The sequence below is a fragment of the Borostomias antarcticus genome (assembly GCF_949987555.1).
Source record: "Borostomias antarcticus genome assembly, chromosome: 3".
Classification (NCBI taxonomy): Eukaryota; Metazoa; Chordata; class Actinopteri; order Stomiiformes; family Stomiidae; genus Borostomias; species Borostomias antarcticus.
Genome location: NC_140236.1, coordinates 15,856,348 through 15,878,415, shown reverse-complemented (window position 1 = coordinate 15,878,415; position 22,068 = coordinate 15,856,348). Strand labels below are relative to the sequence as shown.

At 45.7% G+C, this 22,068-nt stretch overlaps 1 protein-coding gene across 1 annotated transcript in view; it reads right to left on the bottom strand.

Moving 5' to 3' along the window:
- Nucleotides 1-7,768: 7,768 nt before the first annotated feature.
- Nucleotides 7,769-22,068, bottom strand: part of LOC311307070 (ephrin type-B receptor 2-like) — a gene marked incomplete at both ends in the record, with an annotated part of 33,976 nt that continues 19,676 nt past the window's right edge. The window contains 13 exon segments of the mRNA XM_084435821.1: nucleotides 7,769-7,877; nucleotides 8,012-8,167; nucleotides 8,313-8,506; nucleotides 8,860-9,009; nucleotides 9,116-9,331; nucleotides 9,763-10,010; nucleotides 10,166-10,288; nucleotides 10,416-10,480; nucleotides 10,761-10,869; nucleotides 11,080-11,242; nucleotides 11,361-11,485; nucleotides 12,003-12,338; nucleotides 13,166-13,321. Coding sequence (XP_084291947.1) covers nucleotides 7,769-7,877; nucleotides 8,012-8,167; nucleotides 8,313-8,506; nucleotides 8,860-9,009; nucleotides 9,116-9,331; nucleotides 9,763-10,010; nucleotides 10,166-10,288; nucleotides 10,416-10,480; nucleotides 10,761-10,869; nucleotides 11,080-11,242; nucleotides 11,361-11,485; nucleotides 12,003-12,338; nucleotides 13,166-13,321 — 2,150 coding nt within the window.

Here is a 22,068-nt window from a genome sequence, read left to right as displayed (position 1 = left end):
TGTCAAGAGGAGGAGATGTGAGAGGGAGAGCAGGGATGTTTAGGTTGGGGGAGAGGGGGTAAGAAGACCGGTCAGCAGGTCCCGGGGAGAGGCGGGAATGGGGGGTGGGGGTCAAGGGGTGGGCGGGGGTCTAGGAATGGGAGGGGGGAGGAGAGGAAGAAGCAGAGGAGCTGTCAATGTCCCGGCGCTGGCATCTTTCCTTCTCGCGGAATGTGATCTACGAAAGGCCGTCCGTCGAGAAGCGACAGACACACGGAACGGCGTTTTCCAGGAGATCATGTAGCAAGCGGTCTGGATCGAATAGCAGCCTGCTGGCTTTGAGGGAATAAGGGGAGGAGTAACTGAGAGAGGGAGTGAGAGAGAGAGAGAGAGAGAAGAGAGAGAGAGACGGGGCTGGGGGGAGGCGGGGGGTGGGGGGGGGGCAGAGGATTAACATAGAGGTAAATAGAAGCTAGTGAACCAGACACAGGGAAGAGGGCAGAGGTAGGTAACGTGCCAGGAGGCAGGGGGAGGTTGTAGTCTTACAGAGTCATTGCTCTCTGCCTCATTAACCCTGTGTTAGACAGTTAATGAGGCTGGCTGGCCGTCTGCGCCTGCATGCGTGACCTAGAAGAGAAGCACGCAGAGTTTTCCAGCTGAAAGCAGCACTGACAGCAGCGTAGGCATTCGTCTCGCTCTCCTCTGAAGGGCGTCAGAGGAGACGGTGGGTGCCTCTGTCTCGGTTATCAAAGCACACATTAGATTCCCCACGCACGTGCGATGCGATGACGTCACCGGATCCTGGGAGAAAGCGTTGTCCGCGAGTCCCCGGGAATCACAAGCGTCTCCTCCGTCTGCTCTACCCCCTCTCCCGGGTTCCATATTCGACGGACGGGGAAACGTGGTGGGGAGGGGCGTTGTTATCCCAGCTCTGTCGCCATGACAACAGGCTCTAAACATCTACTGTGAACGTGTGGCTTGCCCGGGCACAGACGAATGTCCTGGAAGTGTCATGTTAAGAAAAACCCTCCTCTTGACAGCTTGCCACGGTAGAAGGGCGACCCAATCAAGAGACTGAATGACAGGTTTCTCCTAGATTAGGCTGCATATAGTGAAGGGATATTAAGCTATTGAGAGTATTATCCAAATGACTGAATATCATATGCTGTTAGTATTCACATACTGGGAATATATGTCTTGTATGTGTGTATAGGTACAGGTTTATATTAATATGATTATGTATATATGCTGTATGTACATACATATCAGCAATGTTTATGTACAAAATGTACTGCATTTACATTCTCAATGTTTCCTTGCATTATAAAATATTAGCTGTAACTGAAGTAAATGTCATCAGTCTTGTTGTTTTTCATTGATTCCCTGTGGGGACAACTGACAGTGAGATGGAAGAGACAAATGTTAAATCCCACCGGTTGAAGTTCATATGTAAATAAATTATGAATGTCAATCGCTGCCTGGTGTTTGACATCCCAGGTAAACAGACAACTGGTGACGCGGAGAGAGCAACGGGCACAGGAACAAATGCCTCGAATGTCACCCCACTTTGCACAAATGCCATCTCACTTTTCTGCCAGTTTCCTACTAGTAGTGTAGTGTCGCAAGCATTCAAGAAAGTGGGGCTCAGCTGTTGTGTGAGTCGGCCTGGCAGCCCGCTGGCACTGCGCCAGGTCAGGGTGCCAGTCAAGGACAGGAGCTGGGGGGATAGTGGCGTGCCACTATGCAAGGTTACACACACACACACACACACACACACACACACACACACACACACACACACAACACACACACACACACACACACACACACACACACAACACACACACTGACTCTCTCTTAAAGGGGTTGACAGGTGAGGGAAACCTGAGATAAAATGTGTTTGTGTGTGTGTTTGTTTGGGTGTGTGTGTGTGTGTGTGTGTGTGTGTGTGTGTGTGTGTGTGTGTGTGTGTGCGTGTGTGCGTGTATGTGTGTGTGTGTTTGTGTGTGTGTGTGTGTGCGTGTATGTGTGCGCTTCCATGAATTGCCAGAGTCCACAAACTCCACACCTGCTAATTGCAGAACTGGAACATGGCTGGCTGGCATGTCAGTCACCCTCACATGATACCAGACCAAAGTCAACATTGTATGACTGTTGTTAAATACAATCTTATTTGAAAACCTAGCGTTCGAGCGTATTAAACATTTTGTAATTCCACATTTCAAACGTGTCAGGTACATCCAGCTTCAGTGGAACATGTGCAGTAATGCTACATCAGAGGTCCGTAGTGAAACTCATTCTGTGGTTGAAACAGAGGTGGATATAGACAGGTCTGCCCTTGCTCCTTCTCCCCAACCATCTAATCACAATGTGACAGCTACGGCACACAGACACACATACACATACCCACGCATGCAGGCACGCGCACACACACACAATTGCACACACGCACGCACGCATGCACGCACGAACACACACACACACAAACACACACACACACACACACACACACACACACACACACAGTCACACACACACACACACACACATACACACACACACACACACAGTCACACACATACACACACACACACACATAAACACACACAAACACACACATACACACACACACACACACACACAGACACACACATACACACACACGCACACACACACACACACACACACACATACACACACACACACACACACACACACACACACACACACGCTGCTGGATAAATGACAAACAGGCAGATTAGTAAATGGATGAAGACACAGCAATGAAGGAGTGATGAGAAAGGTGTGGTGTTGGTGAATTTGACATTAGGATGTGGAAGACCTGGTGCAGCTCTGAGAAATCAAACTCACCACTCTGATCCAGATTACACAGCATGAATAACTGCCTGCTCGTTCACCAGGGAGGGAAAATGGGGAAGGACAGTAATCTAGTAGAGAAAGATTATACTGACAGCTGTTACATTACAGGATCTGTATCTCAGGATATGCTCACACAGTATTGTTTATTTAGACTAGCCGCACCTATGTGTGAAAACAAATACCAGTTTTCAAGACATTTTGCATCTATCAGTATCAAAATATTGATCTACATTTTGCATCTAAATGTGTCTAAATATCTCTTTCAAATGAATTGAATGATCATTCAAATGGGCTCTCATTCACCCTTTCACACACACATATTCACACACCAATGGTGACAGTTGACATGCAAGGCGCTAGCCTGCTCGTTGGGAGCAATTTGGGATTCAGTGTCTTTGCCCAAGGACACTTCAACATGTGGACAGGAGGAGCTCGGATTCACCGCCAACCCTACAATCATTGGACGACCTGCTCTACCTCCAGAGCCAGAGTCAACCCCCTCATACATCCCAGTGGGTTGAACAGAAGTGCAAGTGTATGACTGTTGAATATTGATGAAGCTTACATTTATCTTTTGAAAACATTCAACTTGTCAAGTCACAGCTGACAACTTTCTTGAGGTGGTCTCTATTTCCCCCCTGTGTTTAATGTTGACATGACAGTCTGAGACAAATTTCCCACAATGAGAAGAAGTGAGTGAAGATTAGAGTGAATCATTTTAATCTAGGTATTTAGTCTGAAAACCGTCTGTGTTAGCCTAACATTTGGTGTGACAAAATGGCTCAGAGACAGAATTTAAACCAATTATTTTATTGAAGACAGTCACTACGTGCCTTGTAGGCTAGATATTATTTTTCTTTCTTTTGTGCTTTTTAATTTTTTATTTATTTTACAAAATAGACCAATAACAGTATTACAAATAATCAAAATGTAACATCATTCACAGGGATACAGTAATTTTGTACATTTATGCAGAAACATAGCTAAAAGCGTTCACAGTGGTAGGGATGGAGCAGAGGAGTGTGTGAGAACTAGTGTGTTTGAACAGATATCAGTGAGAGTGAGAGACTGTGGACAGAATACTGTCTTAATATAAAGAGGTGAGCAATAGTGCAGTTCTAACATGGGACAAATATACAGACCAGCATGAGGACCAACATACGGAAGGATATTAGTTTATTAGAAGGATGACGTTATTTTACACATCAAAACAAAAAAAACAAAAATCAAAGCAAATGTGCTTGTATACCGTATATAGAGAGAGGGCACAGCAATGTGGACTTGAGGTCACATTTTGAGAGCATCCATTTTGGTTTTATCTGTTTAAAATGGCACCCACACAGAGAAGATTGACTTCTGAGAAGTTGAGAAGTTGACAGCAGCAAAAACACATGGTATTCTGGTTATTCAACTGTCTAGACTATCTATACCTGCACCTGAACTCAAGGTTTGTTCTTCACACAGGCTCCCTGGTCATGGTACAGTATAAAAACAAGTTAAGATACTTGAAATGTTCAGATATTAGTCAAGGTTTCTTTCTTACTGAATAAAATAAATATTCACAGGAATAAGAAGAAGTTGCAAGTTCAATTCTCTGACATACAGTGCAATATCACTGTTTTTCTTAATATCCATGTCAATATAATTACTCTAGGTTGAGCCGATATGAAAGAGTTTGGTACAGTATGCGTTGTCAATAATAAAGGGCTTTGCAGAGAAAACAGAAAGTCACAATTTAAATTACAAAAACACCAAGACACATGAGAATGTTATCCCAGTTCTATTATTGTCTGTTCAAGACTTGGTTGATTGTTGCACTCATATATTGTACAATGATATAGCACCCTCTGCTGTTTTCTCAAAACTACAGTATATCAACGTGCGTGTTATTTACAAGCCCGGCCTCTGCCCGGTAACCACTGTAGCCTTCTGCTACAGTCTCTGGTTTATAGTTTGACAGTAATAGCTGCTAGGGCGTTGGTGTGATGACCAGTGATGACCCAGAATGGAATGACCTGTACATGAGGGTGTGGGTGCCGGTCCTGCTAGCTGACAGAGGAGCAGAACACAGGTTCCCCCTGTATAACTAAACTAAACAAAAAGATATTGGGTTCTGGGAAGAATCTTTAGTGATGGGAAGAATAATCAACAGATTATTGGGAAAACTGTACAAAATAGTACACCTAGTATTTGGAAGCACTTACTCAAATCAGTCACAGTACACTGTTTTCTAGAACTATAGTACCTAATCACAGCCTTGCTATTGATGATCACATACGGACGCCAAGAAGTGAGAGCCAGGACTTATCTGTACTTTGATCATATTATACCAGATCATAATAATATGTGTGGTGTATATGACAGGAACAAGCTCAAACATGCTGTATGCTACATGCTGTAGTATAACACTTGCATGACAAAGATGGTGCCCAGGGGTAATATGATTCTGATTAGTACCTCATAGAACAGCTAAGATGCTCCATAACAAACGGTGTGTGGTTATTAACTCCGGAGGGGCTGAGACACACTGCGAGTGTGCAGAACCTGCAGTACTCAGGGACCCGATTCATTTGGCTGCTTATTACAACATTTAAAAAAACAGTTTTACCTCAAGTACAGTCCAGTACAGTCCAGTACAGTCCAGTCCAGTATGGAATATCAACGTGCAAACTTGTAATGATTTGTGCTGCTGGCACAATGAGGAAGAGGTATGTCTATGTACACCCTAGGTAAAGTATGTTCCTATACAAAAAAACATTTATCATTTAAAAAAAGACCTTTCTAACACGATCTTTTACAAAACAATCCCCACCCTTTAATCCAGGATGATTCACTGCCATGTGCTTGCTTGCTTTGTGACAACAAAGGCAATGGTACATGTCAACATCCCCTGTGCCTGACCCTAGATTAAGTGAAAATTCACACGTCAAAGGTGAATAATTGTCATAGCAGTACAATATAAAAATCCCAAAACGTTGTCATAAAACACATTTAAAAAACAAACAAAAGTGAATCCATATGGGTACAGTGTTTCTGTGTAAACTTTTTTTCTTTAAAAAACCAGGGTCCCTTTGGAATCCTTTCCCACTTTTTGTTTCGAGCTTCAGAAGGTGCCATTTTGTGCAATTACAATACACCATTTTTTACCTTTAAAGGGAGGGATGCTTTTTTTCATAACAACAAAAATAGGACAAAAATACATATACATACAAGGTCCTAAAAACATACCATAGCAGAGAGACCAAGGCAGAGAGAGAAACCAAAACATACTGTACAGTAGCAGACAGACCAAAACATACTGAGCAGAGAGAGAGAGACCAGAGCATACCACAGCAGAGAGAGACCAGAGCATACCACAGCAGAGAGAGAGACCAGAGCATACCACAGCAGAGAGAGAGGGAAATATAAATCTACCATTTAAGGAACAACACTTTTGTAGAGGAAGATTTCTTAGTTGTACACATCCGACTTCTTTGCTGAAGCCGCACATACAGGTACAAAAAAAGAGAGCTTTATTTTACAATTAACATTAACAGCAACTATGTACTTAATATCCTTCTGTAAATATTTGCCTAAATAATTCATTTCTTACACTAAAAACTGATTAGAAAATATTTGCTGTTTAAAAAATATATTAGACCATAGAATAAAGCATTGGCCAAAAGAATAGTGGGAAAAAAGCAACTGTGTCACTAAAGCAAAGATTGCACATCAATGGATTGCAACTACAAAACAGTGTAACGTGTAACGGTGTACCGGCGTGTTTGTTAAAGTGGCAATGGTAGCTTAGCTTGTGACTCCTACTGTATGTGAAAAGTCAAATGTGTCTGATATGTACAAGACAATGACATGCATGGTATGTTACATTTACATTATTGTTCCAGGGTGTCTGAAGAGTGCTTAAAGGTTAAAAAAGTATTATTCTGTTTTCGCTAAAGAGACTGGTAGCGTAGGAAGCAAATAGAAGTATTAACCATCAAAAGGGAATGTTATTGACCGGGTCAGTTAATTCTCCTGGGGCAGGCCGGATGATCCAAAGATGATTCATTTCATGGGGCATCCGTTTTCTCTACTCATATTGTATCTGCCATACAAGATTCAAGATTCCTTTAGCCTTTAAGTCTATGGAACTACGCAGGATTCTTCCACCTGTCCAGTGTGCTCACCAACAAGCCAGTAGTACATCAGTCACTCCCTTCAGAATGCTGGTCGTGTTTTTGAAGTAGGTGACAACTTCATAGCCTGACTGTGGAGAATGACAATGATGTCCCATGAGGCTTGATGCCAGAACTCGTATTAAAAGCCCTTTTAAAGGGCAAGTCATTTGCCTTATTCTGCCTAGGAGCAAACATAAATAATCTACAACAAGTAACAATGTCATACATCATTAACAAGGAGACTTCCGGTTCAGACTGAAGAGAGACTGCAATCGGAGACTTGATGCATTTGTGGACTCGGTATACAGTCACTGACTGAACACAGGAGGCAGCAGTTGTAGACTGAACATCAAATTGACCAGACTGAATGTGGAAGAACGGGGGGGGTCATCGTGGTTGAACAGAGCACGGCTGTTAACTGAACACACTTCAGACTGAAGAGAGACTGCAATCGGAGACTTGATGCATTTGTGGACTCGGTACAGTCGCTGACTGAACACAGGAGGCAGCAGTCGTAGACTGAACATCAAATTGACCAGACTGAATGTGGAAGAACAGGGGGGTCATCGTGGTTGAACAGAGCACGGCTGTTAACTGAACACACTGAGCACAGGTGCTGCAGTCTGTAGACCAGGACTCAGGTCTGAGGTCTGGTCTACCAGGAAGGGGGGACGGGCGGATTCACAGTCTGACAGAGGGGCCGGGGCTGGGGCCGAGGGTCCAGGGGTCCAATGTCCTCCCCGTCTTTAAGGTCAGACCTCCACTGAGGTTATCTGGTTCATCTGGGCCCTCATGGTCTGAACACTATTGAGGATTTTCTTCTGGTGGCCGGCAAGCGTCACTCCGATTCTGAGAATGTCCCTGTAGAAAGAACAGAAGTAGTCAGGGCAGTGATTGAACACAGTGTTGACGCTCCCAGCAATAACAGACATTTAACAATCCGTTTCAATGAGGATGTCTGCGATAATCAAGGCCGGACAGGAAGGATCACTTACTCCATGGTCATCTGGGAGACCACATCAAAGCTGGTGAAGTCCGCGTTGGCGAAGTTGTCCTTGTACGGGCCCATCTTGATGGCGTCCAACCACTCGTCCACGGTGCTGAAGGAGGAGAAGTCTGGCGCGCTGCGGTCCAGCAGAGGTAGGTGAACACTGGGGAAACATCAGAGGGTGCCAGTGAGAAACCACACAGTACTGACATGGTACCGACATCAAGTTCGCCCATAGGACCATCACGGTATTCGTTAATTTATTAATTCAGTTGAGAGCACCGGGATGGAGTGCCTGTCCGCCTCACCTCGACGAGAGAGGTGTCATGGCCTTGAGGCTGTTGGGGTTACGGATCATCTTGTCCAGGGTGCTGACGATCTGGCTGAACTTGGGCCGGTTGTTGCGTTCCTTCTGCCAACAGTCCAACATGAGCTGATGCAAAGCACTAGGGCAGTCCATAGGGGGCGGTAATCGATAGTCCTGTTCTATGGCGTTGATCACCTAGGCAAGGAACGATACACAGAAAGGAGGTCACTATCAATGAGCCTCTCTACCTATTTCTCTTTCTCCTCTCTGATTCTGTCTTTGAGGTGGTTTTCACCACTAGAGGGCACCTGTCTCATGTTCTATTTATGAGAAGAAGTGCAGCATAAGGGCCTAGAAACACCTAAGAACGGGGCAGAAGTGCCTTAGGTACAATTTGCACTCTGCACTGTCTGAACACTACTGACACATTCTGCACTGTCTGAACACTACTGATACATTTTGCATCGTCTGAACACTACTGACACATTCTGCATCGTCTGAAGACTACCGACCCATTCTGCATCATCTGAACACTACTACATACTCACGTCTTGATTACTCATGTCCCAGTACGGCCTCTCTCCGTACGACATCACTTCCCACATGACGATGCCGAAGCTCCAGCCATCACTGGAGGAGGTGAACTTCCTGTATTGGATGGCTTCTGGCGCCGTCCATCGGATTGGGATCTTACCTCCCTTGAAGATAAAACCAAGGATTCTATCATCCGGCCCCAAAAACCAGCCATGCCACATCTCTCAACGTTTTCTGAGTTTGCACTACTGAGCGGACGGACACACTCACCAGGGCACTGGTATACGTGGGGTCTGAAGTGTCATCCTCTAGAAAGCGAGACAGGCCGAAGTCAGACACCTTGCACACCAGGTTGCTGTTGACCAGGATGTTGCGGGCGGCCAGGTCACGGTGGACGTAGTTCATGTCACACAGGTACTTCATGCCCGCCGCGATGCCACGCAGCATGCCCACCAGCTGGATCACGGTGAACTGCCCATCATTTTGCTGCAATGCAGAGAAGAGGTAGAGGGGAACACCATATTTATTGAGGTTGTCTAGCTCTGGTGACCTCGTCTGTCTGAAAAATGAATCCTCGTCCTCATATTAGCTCCCCTAACATTGTTAATGTAGCAACAGAAAACTGCCATCATTTGGATCTGTGAGCTCACCCATCTAGCTCATTCCGCCGTGGTACTCACATCTCACACCTGCGCCCTAATCCTGGAGGGATCGACCCCATCCAATCAAACGTAAGAATGTCACAGAGGTTTAGACACTGTGGAGAAACTACAACAGCGTGGCTTGGGGATTTCTGCAGTACCTAATTCTCCAATTCTCCAATTTCCTACTGTATCTAATTCTCCAACTCTCCCCTCCACATGCGTGGTGAGCATGAGGTCAGGGGTCACATTTGGGATGTGTTGGCCGGTGATTACCCTGAGGAAGGAATCCAGAGAGCCGTTCTCCATGAACTCGGTGATGATCATGACAGGGCTGCTCTTGGTGACCACGCCCTCCAGGTGGATGATGTTGGGGTGGTCAAACTGGCCCATGATCGACGCCTCTGACAGGAAGTCCCGCCTCTGCCGCTCAGTGTAGCCAGCCTTGAGGGTCTTGATTGCCACCAGCATCTCTCTCTTCCCTGGGATCCGCAGATTCCCACTGCAAACCTCCCCAAACTCTCCTGGATGGGGTGTTTTCAGGATAAACATTGAGCTCTCATGTTATCAATACAATCATACATACTCCAGGTAATACAGTACATACTCCAGTGCATGTCTAACCTTCAAGTTTCATTTGTTTGTCATTTAATCAGGGTGCAACATCATAGGTTTTTACCTGCACCGATGACTTGCTCAATCTTCACACAGGAGCTATCAATCTCCTTGGCAAACTCCCTGACCGCCTCGTTGGGGTCCTCGTAGGTGAACGGGTCGATGTAGATCTTCATCCCTGGAGACACTTCTCAAGAGAGACAGACAACCGTTTATATAGTCTTAAGTAGTGATCTCGGGGATCTTGCATCATAAAATCTTTGTTGAACAGAATATCTCCATTGAAAATTTTCAAAATACTGTAGGTTACTCACTATGTCCACTGGTATACTGCTGGAGTTTATCAGTGTACTCTGAATCTGGCGTGTCACTGGTCCTTCTGTTGAGGGGAAACAGGAAAAGTGTTAAGAACCTCAAGAATCAAGAGTCATAAACATCATAGTGCACACAAAGTAATGCTTATCAACAGCGTACTATTGTATTACAATGGATTCAAGCTGTGTATCGGGCATCATGGAACCTTGATGACTACAAATCCTGCATGTTAGCAGGCCGCTCACATTCGCTATGCCAGGCAAGAATTTGGAAGTAAGTGAGTTCAAAAAGAATAGTTTTAGTCTTAATGTGTTTTTTTTCATCAAGACACATAATTGGCTCACCGACTGCAAACGATGACAACTACGACGATGGCGATGATGAAGACCATGCCCGCAGCAGCTGAGCCAATGATGAGCGGGAGTTTCTCCTGTATGCGGGATTTGTACTCCTCTGCAAAAGACAAACAACATAATCCCTCCCATGTATTCTCCTCTAAAATAGATATACGGGACACAGCCCTCTACTACTTTCCCCAACAGCAACGTGACCTGATCAGGAAATACTCATAACTCAAGTACTAAGTTTAATGACTCAGCCCATCCCATAACTGGCCAGGCTGTTAGGAAAAACCTTGCAATGAAAAAGTAATGGTGGGTGTACCGTCGGTCATGGTCTGAAAGTACATCTTCCCGCTGAAGCGTCCGAACCCGGCCACGGTGCGAGCGCGCACCTGGAACACGTAGATGGCGCCAGCCTTCAAGCCTCTGACCACCGCCGTGCTGGTCTGGCTCCGCACTACAGATGAGTTCCACTCTGCCTGACTCTGCCAACAACCACGACATGATGATGTGTAACACAGCTCTGTAGGCATGATGTGACATTGAGCCAAACAGCACTACTGTATCTTTAGAACTGTGGTTCAGTTCTGAGCTGTCTGGTACCTTTTCGTAGTACTGCAGCTCGTAGTCTAGGATGAGCCCGTTGGGTTGGTCCGGCTGGGACCAGGACAGGGTGATGGTGTCTGGGGTCCGGCTGACCTGGTGCATGATGGACACCGCAGACGGGGCTGGGGGGGTAGAGTGAGTGTGAGGTAGAGGAGGGATGTGAGAGAAAGAGAAAACAAGAGGGAGAGAAAGACAGACAGAGAGAAGAGAGATGAGAGGCGTGCCTTCATAACGAGGTTCTAATGAGGTCCTAATGAGTGCATGTTTATGCAACACTGGTGCTGCTTCCTATCATCATGCACTTAATTGCTGCCTGGTGTGACATATTAGTAGATCCTCGAGCCCGCAGAGCGCACAGACACATGGGAACCGATGGTTTCACCTCAGACGGTAACTAAGACAGACAGGTAGAGAACAGGAGCACAGCATGTCATCTGACAGACACATTTGGTGCAGTGCAATGAGCAAACTTATTGAAAACACCACTATTATATCTGGAATAGATAGGAAAGTGATTTAAAACTAAGTTTGAAACATTGGGGATTGTACGAATGGATCTATAAGCAAGTATCAATCCATGGTAGCTTTTACGTACGCAAGGGCTTTTTGAGAAGAGAGATTTCTGAGCGGCATTCACACCTGCTTGGTTGGTGGTGATATTGACCGAAGAGTACTGCGGCGAGTAGGGGCTCTGATCCGACACGCCGTTGACTGCCTGGATCTCGAAGGTGTACCGCGCGTGTGCCAGCAGGTCGCTGACGTGGACGCGCGGCTCTGTCAGGCCCAGCTGGCGAGGGACGAAGCGCACGTTGTCGCCGCAGCGCGTGCAGCCGCCACCGCGCCCGCCGCAGCTCTTGCAGATGATGTTGTAGACCACGTCCTCACGGCCGCCGCCCTCGCGTGGCGCGGCCCACTCCAGCCACAGGGACGTCTCGTTCACCATGGAGATGACGTTCTGGGGCGCGGAGGGGATCGCTGTGTGGAACGGGGGGGGGACATAGATGGATATTGCGCCAAAGCCGCGGAACCCTCCAGCAAGGCCCTTGAACTGAAAGTAATCACTTTTGCACATTCACATCAAGTGGCATCCGATGATAGCAGAGCAAATTCATAAGTGTCATATGAATTAGTTCCGTTCAGTGCCGTCGGGCTTCAGATCAGCACTTCTATAATGGGAGGAGAGGAGAAAAGAGCAGTGTGCATCTACAGTCCGGTCATAAATGTGAGAGATGGACACAAAGGCCGTCCAAGCGTGCTCATTTCTGCTTTTTCATGGGAGAGGCCCTGGTGAGGAGCGCCGCCCCATTGTGGTCCTGTTTCTCACATTCTAAACAGCTGCACAGCCTCACATGGGACAGACTTATGCAAATCTCTCCAGCTATTTTTCTCCGCGGTCCCTTTTCAGACCAGCGGAAGATGCATTCCACCAGCCCTCGTTGGGGCTGAGAAGAGACGGCCATCTCACGCCAGGATGAAACAGAACCTCTTGGCGCGCCCTCAAGCCGCCAGGCATGTAGAGGTACTCGTCGCGCGAGTAGATTTTTTAATGCGAAAATCAATGTTTGAAATTAGTGTTTGTGAATTGATCGAATCGTAGGTACTGCTACGCATCTATTGGAGCACCATGTTCACTCTCGTTGCGTTATGCGCAAGATGATTTCACCCACGGTACGACTTGATTGGACGGGGGGGGGGGGGGTGGGGGGGGGGGGGGGGGGAAACATCAGTAGAGAGAGAACGTGTCTCTCCAGAACGCCAGGTGGGTGCGCCTCGTGGAAAAGGGGGAGTTTTACGGTACGTACTGGTGCAGGGCATCTGCGGCGGGTCCGAGTCCGTGCGGTAGTAGCCGTTGCGGCACACACAGCTGGTGGCGCCCTCGTTGGCGGTGCGGCTGTTGATGGGGCACTGGACACACTGGTGGTCCCCCTGGGCCGGCTTGAAGAACCCCGATGCACAAGCTGCAGTATGGAGGAGGGGGAGCAGAGGAAAGAGAGAGAGAGAGAGAGAGAGAGAGAGAGAGAGAGAGAGAGAGAGAGAGATAAAGGGAGAGAGAGAAGGGGAAGAAACCGAGAGAGCAGCGGCAGAGAAAATAGGGGAGGAAGTGGGGGGGGGGGGGGGGGAGGCAGGTGAAGAGAGAGAACGTTTATGACTAAACCTCATTATGCTGAAGAGTGACATACTGCAAATTCAATACACCCGACGTTTTACAGTAAGGCGGCTCAGGCCGAGAATAAAAGGGCAGAGACTAGATTTCCCTTTAAGACAAAAATTCCCAGACATTTCCCATAAAATCGGTATCGAAATACGCAAGCCTATTAATCCTGGCTTGTCTCTATACAGTGTTCAGGTCTCAGTTTCAGTATGCTTGAACCTCTGGGAATAAGTCAAGTAGGAATAGTTGTACAGAATACAGCAGCTTCACAGTCCCAATTCTCTATAATTATCTGTCTTCACTCACTCCCTTCTGAATATCTACATGTAGCCTACGTGCTCTAATTTCCATCACCGTTCGCTCATTTCAGCAGGTCCAGTGCATTTACAGTATCAAGGCTGACGTACAGTACATTCCATACAGTATGTAGGCATAGGGGCAGAGGTGCGTGACTGCCCTGTCCTGATGGGTTTTAGTGGGGCCCAGTGATTGGCACAGCACACAGAAGGGCACCATAGTCTTGACGCTTCTGGGAGCCAAACCCAGAGTTCTATCAGCATCCCTATTAACCCGTTACTGACCCCTTCTGTCTGGAGGGGCTGTCTAAATCAGGTCTGAGTGGAGGGAGCTAATCCAATCAAGATGGTGTGAAAGCCATTAGATTCCCTGCACTTCCTGAACTGCCTGACAACTGGCGGAGATATGAGCTCGACCGATCCAAATAAAAGATATTAAACACATATCTGTCTTCCCTCCAGGTCCTGCGCGACTCCAGGGCCCTGAAGCGGGCCAGAAAGCGTGGCTGAACCCTCCCACTCTGGCCACAAGCTTTTCCTTCCACTCCCTTCCAGCAGGACGCTGCGCTCCATCAGGATCAGGACCTCACGCCATAGAGACAGCTACTTCCCCACGGCCACCAGCCTCATCAACAAGGTTTGTGTGCCCCTCTGGAAGAGGAGGAGGAGGAGGAAGAGGAGGAGGAGAGGGGGGGGGGAGGGACACCCACTGCTGGGGCTGGATAGAGAGAGAGGGAGGCGGGGGGGGGGGGGGGGGGGGTCTGATTGACAGTAATATAATGGAGGTCAGAGACAGAGCTGGGTACAGCTGGGCATGTTTTGAAAGCCGCGGCCCCGGATCCCACCACAGCGATGCCCATCGTCACCCTTCAGAGTCCACAGACTGGAGTTAAGCTCCACCCTCCAGACGCCACAGACTGGAGTTAAGCTCCAGAGTTTTCAAAGACACATACAGGAAGATAAAAAACACTCCAGCAGGACCAAGGAGTGTGTCCTGTTCCCGTCAGGAAGCTCAGGGCGCCTGGGAACCAGTCCCCCGTCTACTGTCTGAATACAGTAGTTGATGACACACTGAAGGATCTGTGCCAGCGATGAGTAACTGGTGTGATGTGTTGTGATGAGTAACTAGTGTGTAGGGAGATGACCACAGCCCTTAACCCTAGTTACCACCCCCCTTCAAGAGGCACATTATCCTAGACACCCTCATACCAGCTTGGCATGCAGTTGAAAAGAGAAACATCATAGGTGAGCTTGCCAATGTGTTAAAGTAGCCATAACCAGCAATGGCTGGACAAGTATCACACAGGATCACTATATTACAGTAACAGTCCACTATGTAAATGAAGGCCAACAGAGACAGAAACATCGACCCAGGCAGTGTAGTGTAGTATCGATAAGAGTATCGTTAAGTATCAGTACCGATAAGCAGTATCGATAAAATCCTAACGATACCCATCCATACTCCTGTCCTCCTGAGTTTTTTGAGTCACCAGCCGCCACTGGTGTGATGTGTTGTGATGAGTAACTGGTGTGATGTGTTGTGATGAGTAACTGGTGTGATGTGTTGTGATGAGTAACTGGTGTGATGTGTTGTGATGAGTAACTGGTGTGATGTGTTGTGATGAGTAACTGGTGTTATGTGTTGTATATGTAAAACCACTCCTCACCTCACAGCATATGTTTAGTCAATAGCCATCCAAGTCTAATATAGGTCTAACCATCAGATAATATTATAATAATATAATCTTCCACATCGTATCAATGCTACTGTTTGTGGCAGGGGAGATGTGAAAGAACTTGGATTCTTAGATTATTCCAGAAATATAGCTGCAAGCAGCGATATGGGGGCCAAGCAGACATTGTAACAAGCACATCAACGGCAACAAGTGAAACACGCCATAGCCAACGCAGTTTTGAAAATTGGGCATACAGTTTGGCATAAATGCAATTCCAACTTCATCACGTTGGAGGCACTAGAGTTCGAGGTGTCGACAGACTTGGTGACAGGGGTCATGGGACTGTCCCAGATGAAGGAGCCAAATGTGATTTTGATACATCAAAACGTTGCTGACATATGACCCAACTTCCTGTTTTTCCTGTTCGATTGTATGTAATGCGCAAACGCTTTATAAGATCAATAATCCCTGTAAGACTTTTGTAGACATTGGTCTATAGATTGTGCATACCAAGTTTTGTGCAGATTGGTGAAAGGTCCTTGGAGATACATTTTAAGTGTTTTTCACAAAATCCAACATGGCGGAAAATCCAATATGGCGGAAGATGACGTCATAGGGTGCATTGAACCAACGGTACCTGAATTTTGAAAATCGGGCACACGGTTCAGCATGAACGCACCTCCAACTTTGACACGTTGGTGGCGCTAGAGCGTTCAAGGTGTCAACATGACACTTGGTGACAGGGGTCACGGGACTGTGTCAAATGAGTCTTCCAAATGAGGTTTTGATACCTCAAAACGTTGCTAAGATACAATACCACTTCCTGTTTGGCAGCTTCACCACCGAATTTGATTAGCTGTAGTGAGCGAACGCTTTCGAAAATCAATCAATCAAATCCAAATCAAACCAAATCAAAAATTGGTCTAGAGATGATGCCCTCCGAGTTTCGTGCAGATTGGTGAGAATCCCTAGGACAGTGGTTCTTAACCTGGGTTCGATCGAACCCCAGGGGTTCGGTGAGTCTGTCCTAGGGGTTCGGCGGAGGTCAAGACACACACCCGACTCATATGATTCGTGATGACACGCCCCGCTTGGCCATCATTGGCTGCAGGTGATCACGCTACATCGCTTGGCCTATCTGTGCTGCAGGGAATTTGGTGCGCTCAGTAGTCGACTTTCTGAACTGGTCTCTGAAAGGCAACAGCAGAAGTCACACTGATTTGCAGTAAATATTCATTATTATGTTTTGGTTTTTGTGTGAAAATCATGTTTGGATGGTTTTGTTCTTTGAACACAGTGATGTTGATGCACGGTTCATTTTGTGCACCAGCAAAATATATACCTATGTTTTGAATTTGAAAAAATCATATTTTATTTTTCCAATTTAGGGTTCGGTGAATGCGCATATGAAACTGGTGGGGTTCAGTACCTCCAACAAGGTTAAGAACCACTGCCCTAGGAGATACATTTTAAGTGTTTTTCATAAAATCCAAAATAGCGGAAAATCCAATATGGCGGAAAATGACATCATAGGATGCATTGAACTACTCAAACAGTACCTTGTTTTTGAAAATCGGGCTGACGGGTCAAAAATGTGCATGCACAAACGCACTTCCAACTTTGATACATTGGTGGCGCTAGAGTGTTTGATTTGTTGACATGAGAATTGGTGAGGAGGGTCATGGCACTGTCCGAATGAGTGTGCCAATTTTCACAACTTTTTCCATATGGTTCTATGGGCTGCCATAGACTCCCATGGCAGAAGAATAAGGAAAAAAAAAGGTACAAACACAATGGTGGCCTACGCAGCTTTGCAGAAGCTGCCCTAGTGTGAATGTGTGTGGTATGTGAGTGAGTGGGTATGTGGGTATAGAGGTAGAAGCATACATAGGCTACAGCTGGAGGCTGGATGTCTTTTTTTGTTGTTGCTGTATTTATGTGTCTAAATTTATAAAATCACTTCTTTTTTTCCCCCTCAACTGCCCACTTCTTTATGGATGAAGACATCTTTAACAGATCACAAAATGTACATTCATCGTTCAGTATCTTCATGGCCTGGCATAAGAAACACCACTCGAGGTGTCAACTCTTCTCTCAGAGAATTCCATTATTCATGAATCTGTTCATCTGGTCACAATCTCAAATCATTCTCCTTTAATATTGAAGTACCCTCCCGTGCCTGAGACACAACTCTCAACAAGCTGTTTTTCAGCGAGCTGTTTCCTTTGTCAACTAAGAATCGGTTCCTCTCATTTCTAAAAATGGACTCACAGAAGTCATCCTTACAAGTCAACAGGTTACTCTAAGTTGTGACCTTTTGAAGTGACTCAAAGGTCAATAGTTTTTGCAACCAGAAGCACACTGAATTGAATGAACAAGTGAACAAAGCAGGGGAGCCATCCATAAACAAATGTCTAGGCATAAGCCAGCTACAGGTCAGTCTGTAGAGCTCCTAGCGAAGGGAGGTGTGTGAGGTACAGTAGTACACAAAAATCAAAACCGTGAAAACAAGAAGGGTGTCAACTCCAAGAGACCTTCTAATCTTGTACCCATGTACTGGTGAAGCTAGGTGCATATTACAGTCTACAGTTACAGTCTACTTGTAATCCACTGGGAAGGCTTACTTTGAAAATGGCAGCGCAATAGAGCGTTGTCCAAAACAGAACGGTATACTATACTGATAACTGAGGGGTTTGTGCTTTAAAGTACGTCTGACATATTAGCATGTGGTTAACTAGACCACTCAAATGTCGTAGCTACAGCATGTAGAGTGCAGCACAGTTCAGTGAATGAGCAGATGGAGATGTATTTGTAATACAATTAGGGCGGCAGCATGCTATCCATCCAGCCATGAAGAGCCAGTGAAGAGAGAGTTCACTGAGACTGTTCAGTATGTGATGAACCGAATGGAGCCGGCACAGTTGTCATACCACCATCAAACATTTACAGTACATGTACAGTCTTTTCCTCTTAACTCCCACAGCAAAGCTTGAAAAGACTAAGGAAAATATAATTTGATATAATTTGATTTAACACACTGATATTAACCCTAACCGTTTAAAAATCTTTACAAATGCCACTGTTGCTCCAGTTCCTCTACCAAATAAGCCATTCATCATCATTGCCTTTAGTACTGCCTCCACCATCATAGGGGTCCAGGCCTGCGTCAGGTCAAGGGTCTATGGCGTCTAGTATGGGAGGTCCCTCTGCGCCCAGGGATCTGGGCACTTATCAGAGCAGGTGTGAGTCAATATGTGTGTGTGAGAGAGAGAGAGAGAGAGAGAGAGAGAGAGAGTGTGTGTGTGTGTGTGAGAGAGAGAGAGAGAGAGAGAGAGAGAGTGTGTGTGTGTGTGTGAGAGAGAGAGAGAGAGAGAGAGAGAGAGAGAGAGAGAGAGAGAGAGAGAGAGAGAGAGAGAGAGAGAGTGAGTATGTGAGACAGAGCAAGAGAGAGTGGGGGATTGAGAAAGAGAATGAGAGAGAGAGAGAGAGAGAGAGGGAGAGAGAGAGAGAGAGAGAGAGGAAGAGAGATTGAGAGGGAGAGGAGAGAGAGATCATTGAGCACTGTGTCAGTAGTGACCACACAGCCATTAACTATAGCAAAGGGAGAAGCCTCTGTGAGTGCCTCTTCCTTGCTAGTTCATTTAACCAGCACACAGCATCAACAGCAACAACACTGTTGACTTTGACATCTGGCAGAGTGAGTGAGTGAGTGAGTGAGTGAGTGAGTGAGTGAGTGAGTGAGTGAGTGAGTGAGTGAGTGAGTGAGTGAGTGAGTGAGTGAGTGGAGTAGAAGGCATCATGCACACCGGCGCTTTCTTTGTCTCTTGTTTTGTGGTGCAGGAAATCAAATCCTCTGAAGATCCAATTCCAAAGAAAAAAGTATATTCCTGCACACAAGTATCACCTCTGTATTGATTTATCTTTGGAGGTGAGAGTGAGTAAACACTGTGCACATACATCACTTCAAAATGAATAGGTCAACTACTGCGTATGCTTTTATTATGGAGGTTGAGGAAGTTTAGGCCTGAAGGAGGGAGGACACAGCCCCTCCCCACTTCCTCTTTTTAATTTGCTCCTGGTGCCCATCGTCATTCATCACGGCACGAGGGAAACAGAGAGAGCTGGGAGGATGTGGGAGAGAGAGACGGAGTGACAGCGAGACAGAACGAAAGAGAGAAAGCTAGAATGTATAGTCTGACAGGTAGCGTCTGTTGGAAGCAGATCCACTGACACGTCCCTTTGTCAGACTCCTGGAGCCCCAGGAACGGAGACTCAACTCCCTGCAGGGCCCTTTGATCAAGAGGCCGTTGGCGATGACAACGGGACACCTGCACCCTGTCAAAAAAAAAAAAAGGGCAGCCCCTGGCAACAATCGTGTGGACAGCAAACCAATCAGCATGGATTAAGGTTCTCTCTCCAGCCTATCAGGAGGGTAAGGCCGCTCTAAAAGGAATCTAGGCTGGAGAAGCCATGGGAGACGAATACAGTCTAACTGTTTAGCTGAACATGCATTTCAAAAATACCAAAACGTCTCAAAAGTTTGAGTCTCTTGATAATGTACTAACTTACTGTATGTGAGTATGTTTGTGAATGGGGAAAAGGGTGTTAAGATGTATGCTTTTTGATGTATACTGTATGTTCATATGAAGTTCTGTATACAGTAGCAAAACAAGTGAATAATAAAATGGTATTTAGAATTGTAGAATTTTGATAGAATTTTTCCAGCTCACCTATCTTTGCACACTGGGTGAACTGATTTTTTGTTTCCCTCAGAAAAATGAGTGGGAGGATCTGTGTCCATCCTCCCTTTGCTCTCTGAAAAGCACCTTGTGTGTCTCTGTGTATGGAGTGCGCTATACAAATAACATTTGATTTGATATAAACAAGTTTTCCCAAAATTGGATCCTTTCAAGGTAAGGATATACAAATTTATTTTTTACATTTTGATGAGGTACTTTATCATTTTAAGTGTTATTTGAGGTGTTTCTCAGAAAAATGAAATAACGAACAAGTTCCATGAACAAATTAATGATGTTCCATACTAATATGAAATTGTCTTGATTACATACAGTACTGATTATTTTGTCAGAACACTCATGGTAAAACCTCAGGACATATGGTCAAATTGATTATATAGTATCCCTTTGAAGGCACAGATTGTGAAGCTAGTCAATCGATAGAGGGATGGATGGATGGATGGATGGATGGATGGATCCAGAAAGATTGACAGATACTTTACAGGGAAAACCTATAAGCATGGGTTCATTTCAAGAATGAAGTGGAAGCTGATAGGACACACGGGCTCACATGGAGACCATGGGAGAATGATGCCATATGGGTTAAAGAGGAGACACTTAATCACAGCTAGAGGCTGACTTCTGGGTCAGAGCATCTCCCGTACTGAAGCTGCCCACAACATTAAGTCTGGTCTCTCCCTAGTCCTATCAATCTTTCATAACACAGTGGTCTGGGCAGATTACATGAAACATTTATATTACAATTATAACAGTGTGTGTGTGTGTGTGTGTGTGTGTGTGTACAGTATGTGTAGGTTGTTAGTAAATTGAGAGAATTCCCCAACCAACCATCCCCTTTGTTGACAGACTCCCTGGCCTGTTAGTAAATGGTTCTGATTCGTCCTCCTAACATAGCTGCCCACTTCACTCTCAGATGCCTTCCTTTGTTACAGCTTCATTCTAATGTTGTTTGTTTTTATGTTTGTTTGTTTTTATGTTTGTTTTGCACTAAGGCCAAATACCACCATTAGATCTTTGAGTGAATGTGTGTAGAAATTCATGTAACACAAATGGATTCCGTTCTGGGTAGCATGCCATGGAAATAAGAATGAGAATGAATAATAATTCTAAAAACCTGTGTAGACCTCATGGTGTAATTCAATAAATCCAATGTGAGAAACACACCCCTTGGCATGGTTGGTAGTTACTGAATATGCTTTGTAATATTGAGAGTTTATTGAGGGGCCAGTGCTGTTTATCCAGGTCAGTTAACTCTACTGTACGGTCCTCAGTATGTTGTTCATGACTATGGAAATCCCATAGGTTACACTACATTACATTACAGTCATTTAGCTGATGCTTCTATCCAAAGCGACAATAATTGCATTTACCGTAGGAAAAGTCAGTGTACTACTACTGACCAGAACTCACAAGTACATCTCCTTTCTACACAAGTGACTTAGAGCATAATTTAGTGCTGAAGGCAAAGTGAAGAATAGCAGACTAAAATTACAATAGGTGCTTAAGAGGGAAGATCCTGGTAGAACTTCTTGAAGAGATGATTATTGAGCCTGCGGCGAAAGGTGGCCAGCGACTCTGCTGTCCTGACGTCAGTGGGCAATTCATTCCACTATTAATGTATAGTACAGTTATCCTGCACATATCCCCAAACCCCTCAGTCTATAGGACCATCTGTCAGTTTGAGGTAACAAGGGGTTAAAGGGCGTTGCTATGCACATGGCAGTAATGCCCATCTAATCTCGTTGTGACCTGTCTTTCAAAATATGTTGATTTGCTCTCTTTAGTACAGTAGTATATCACAGCATGAAGCTTTCTGTAATTTCT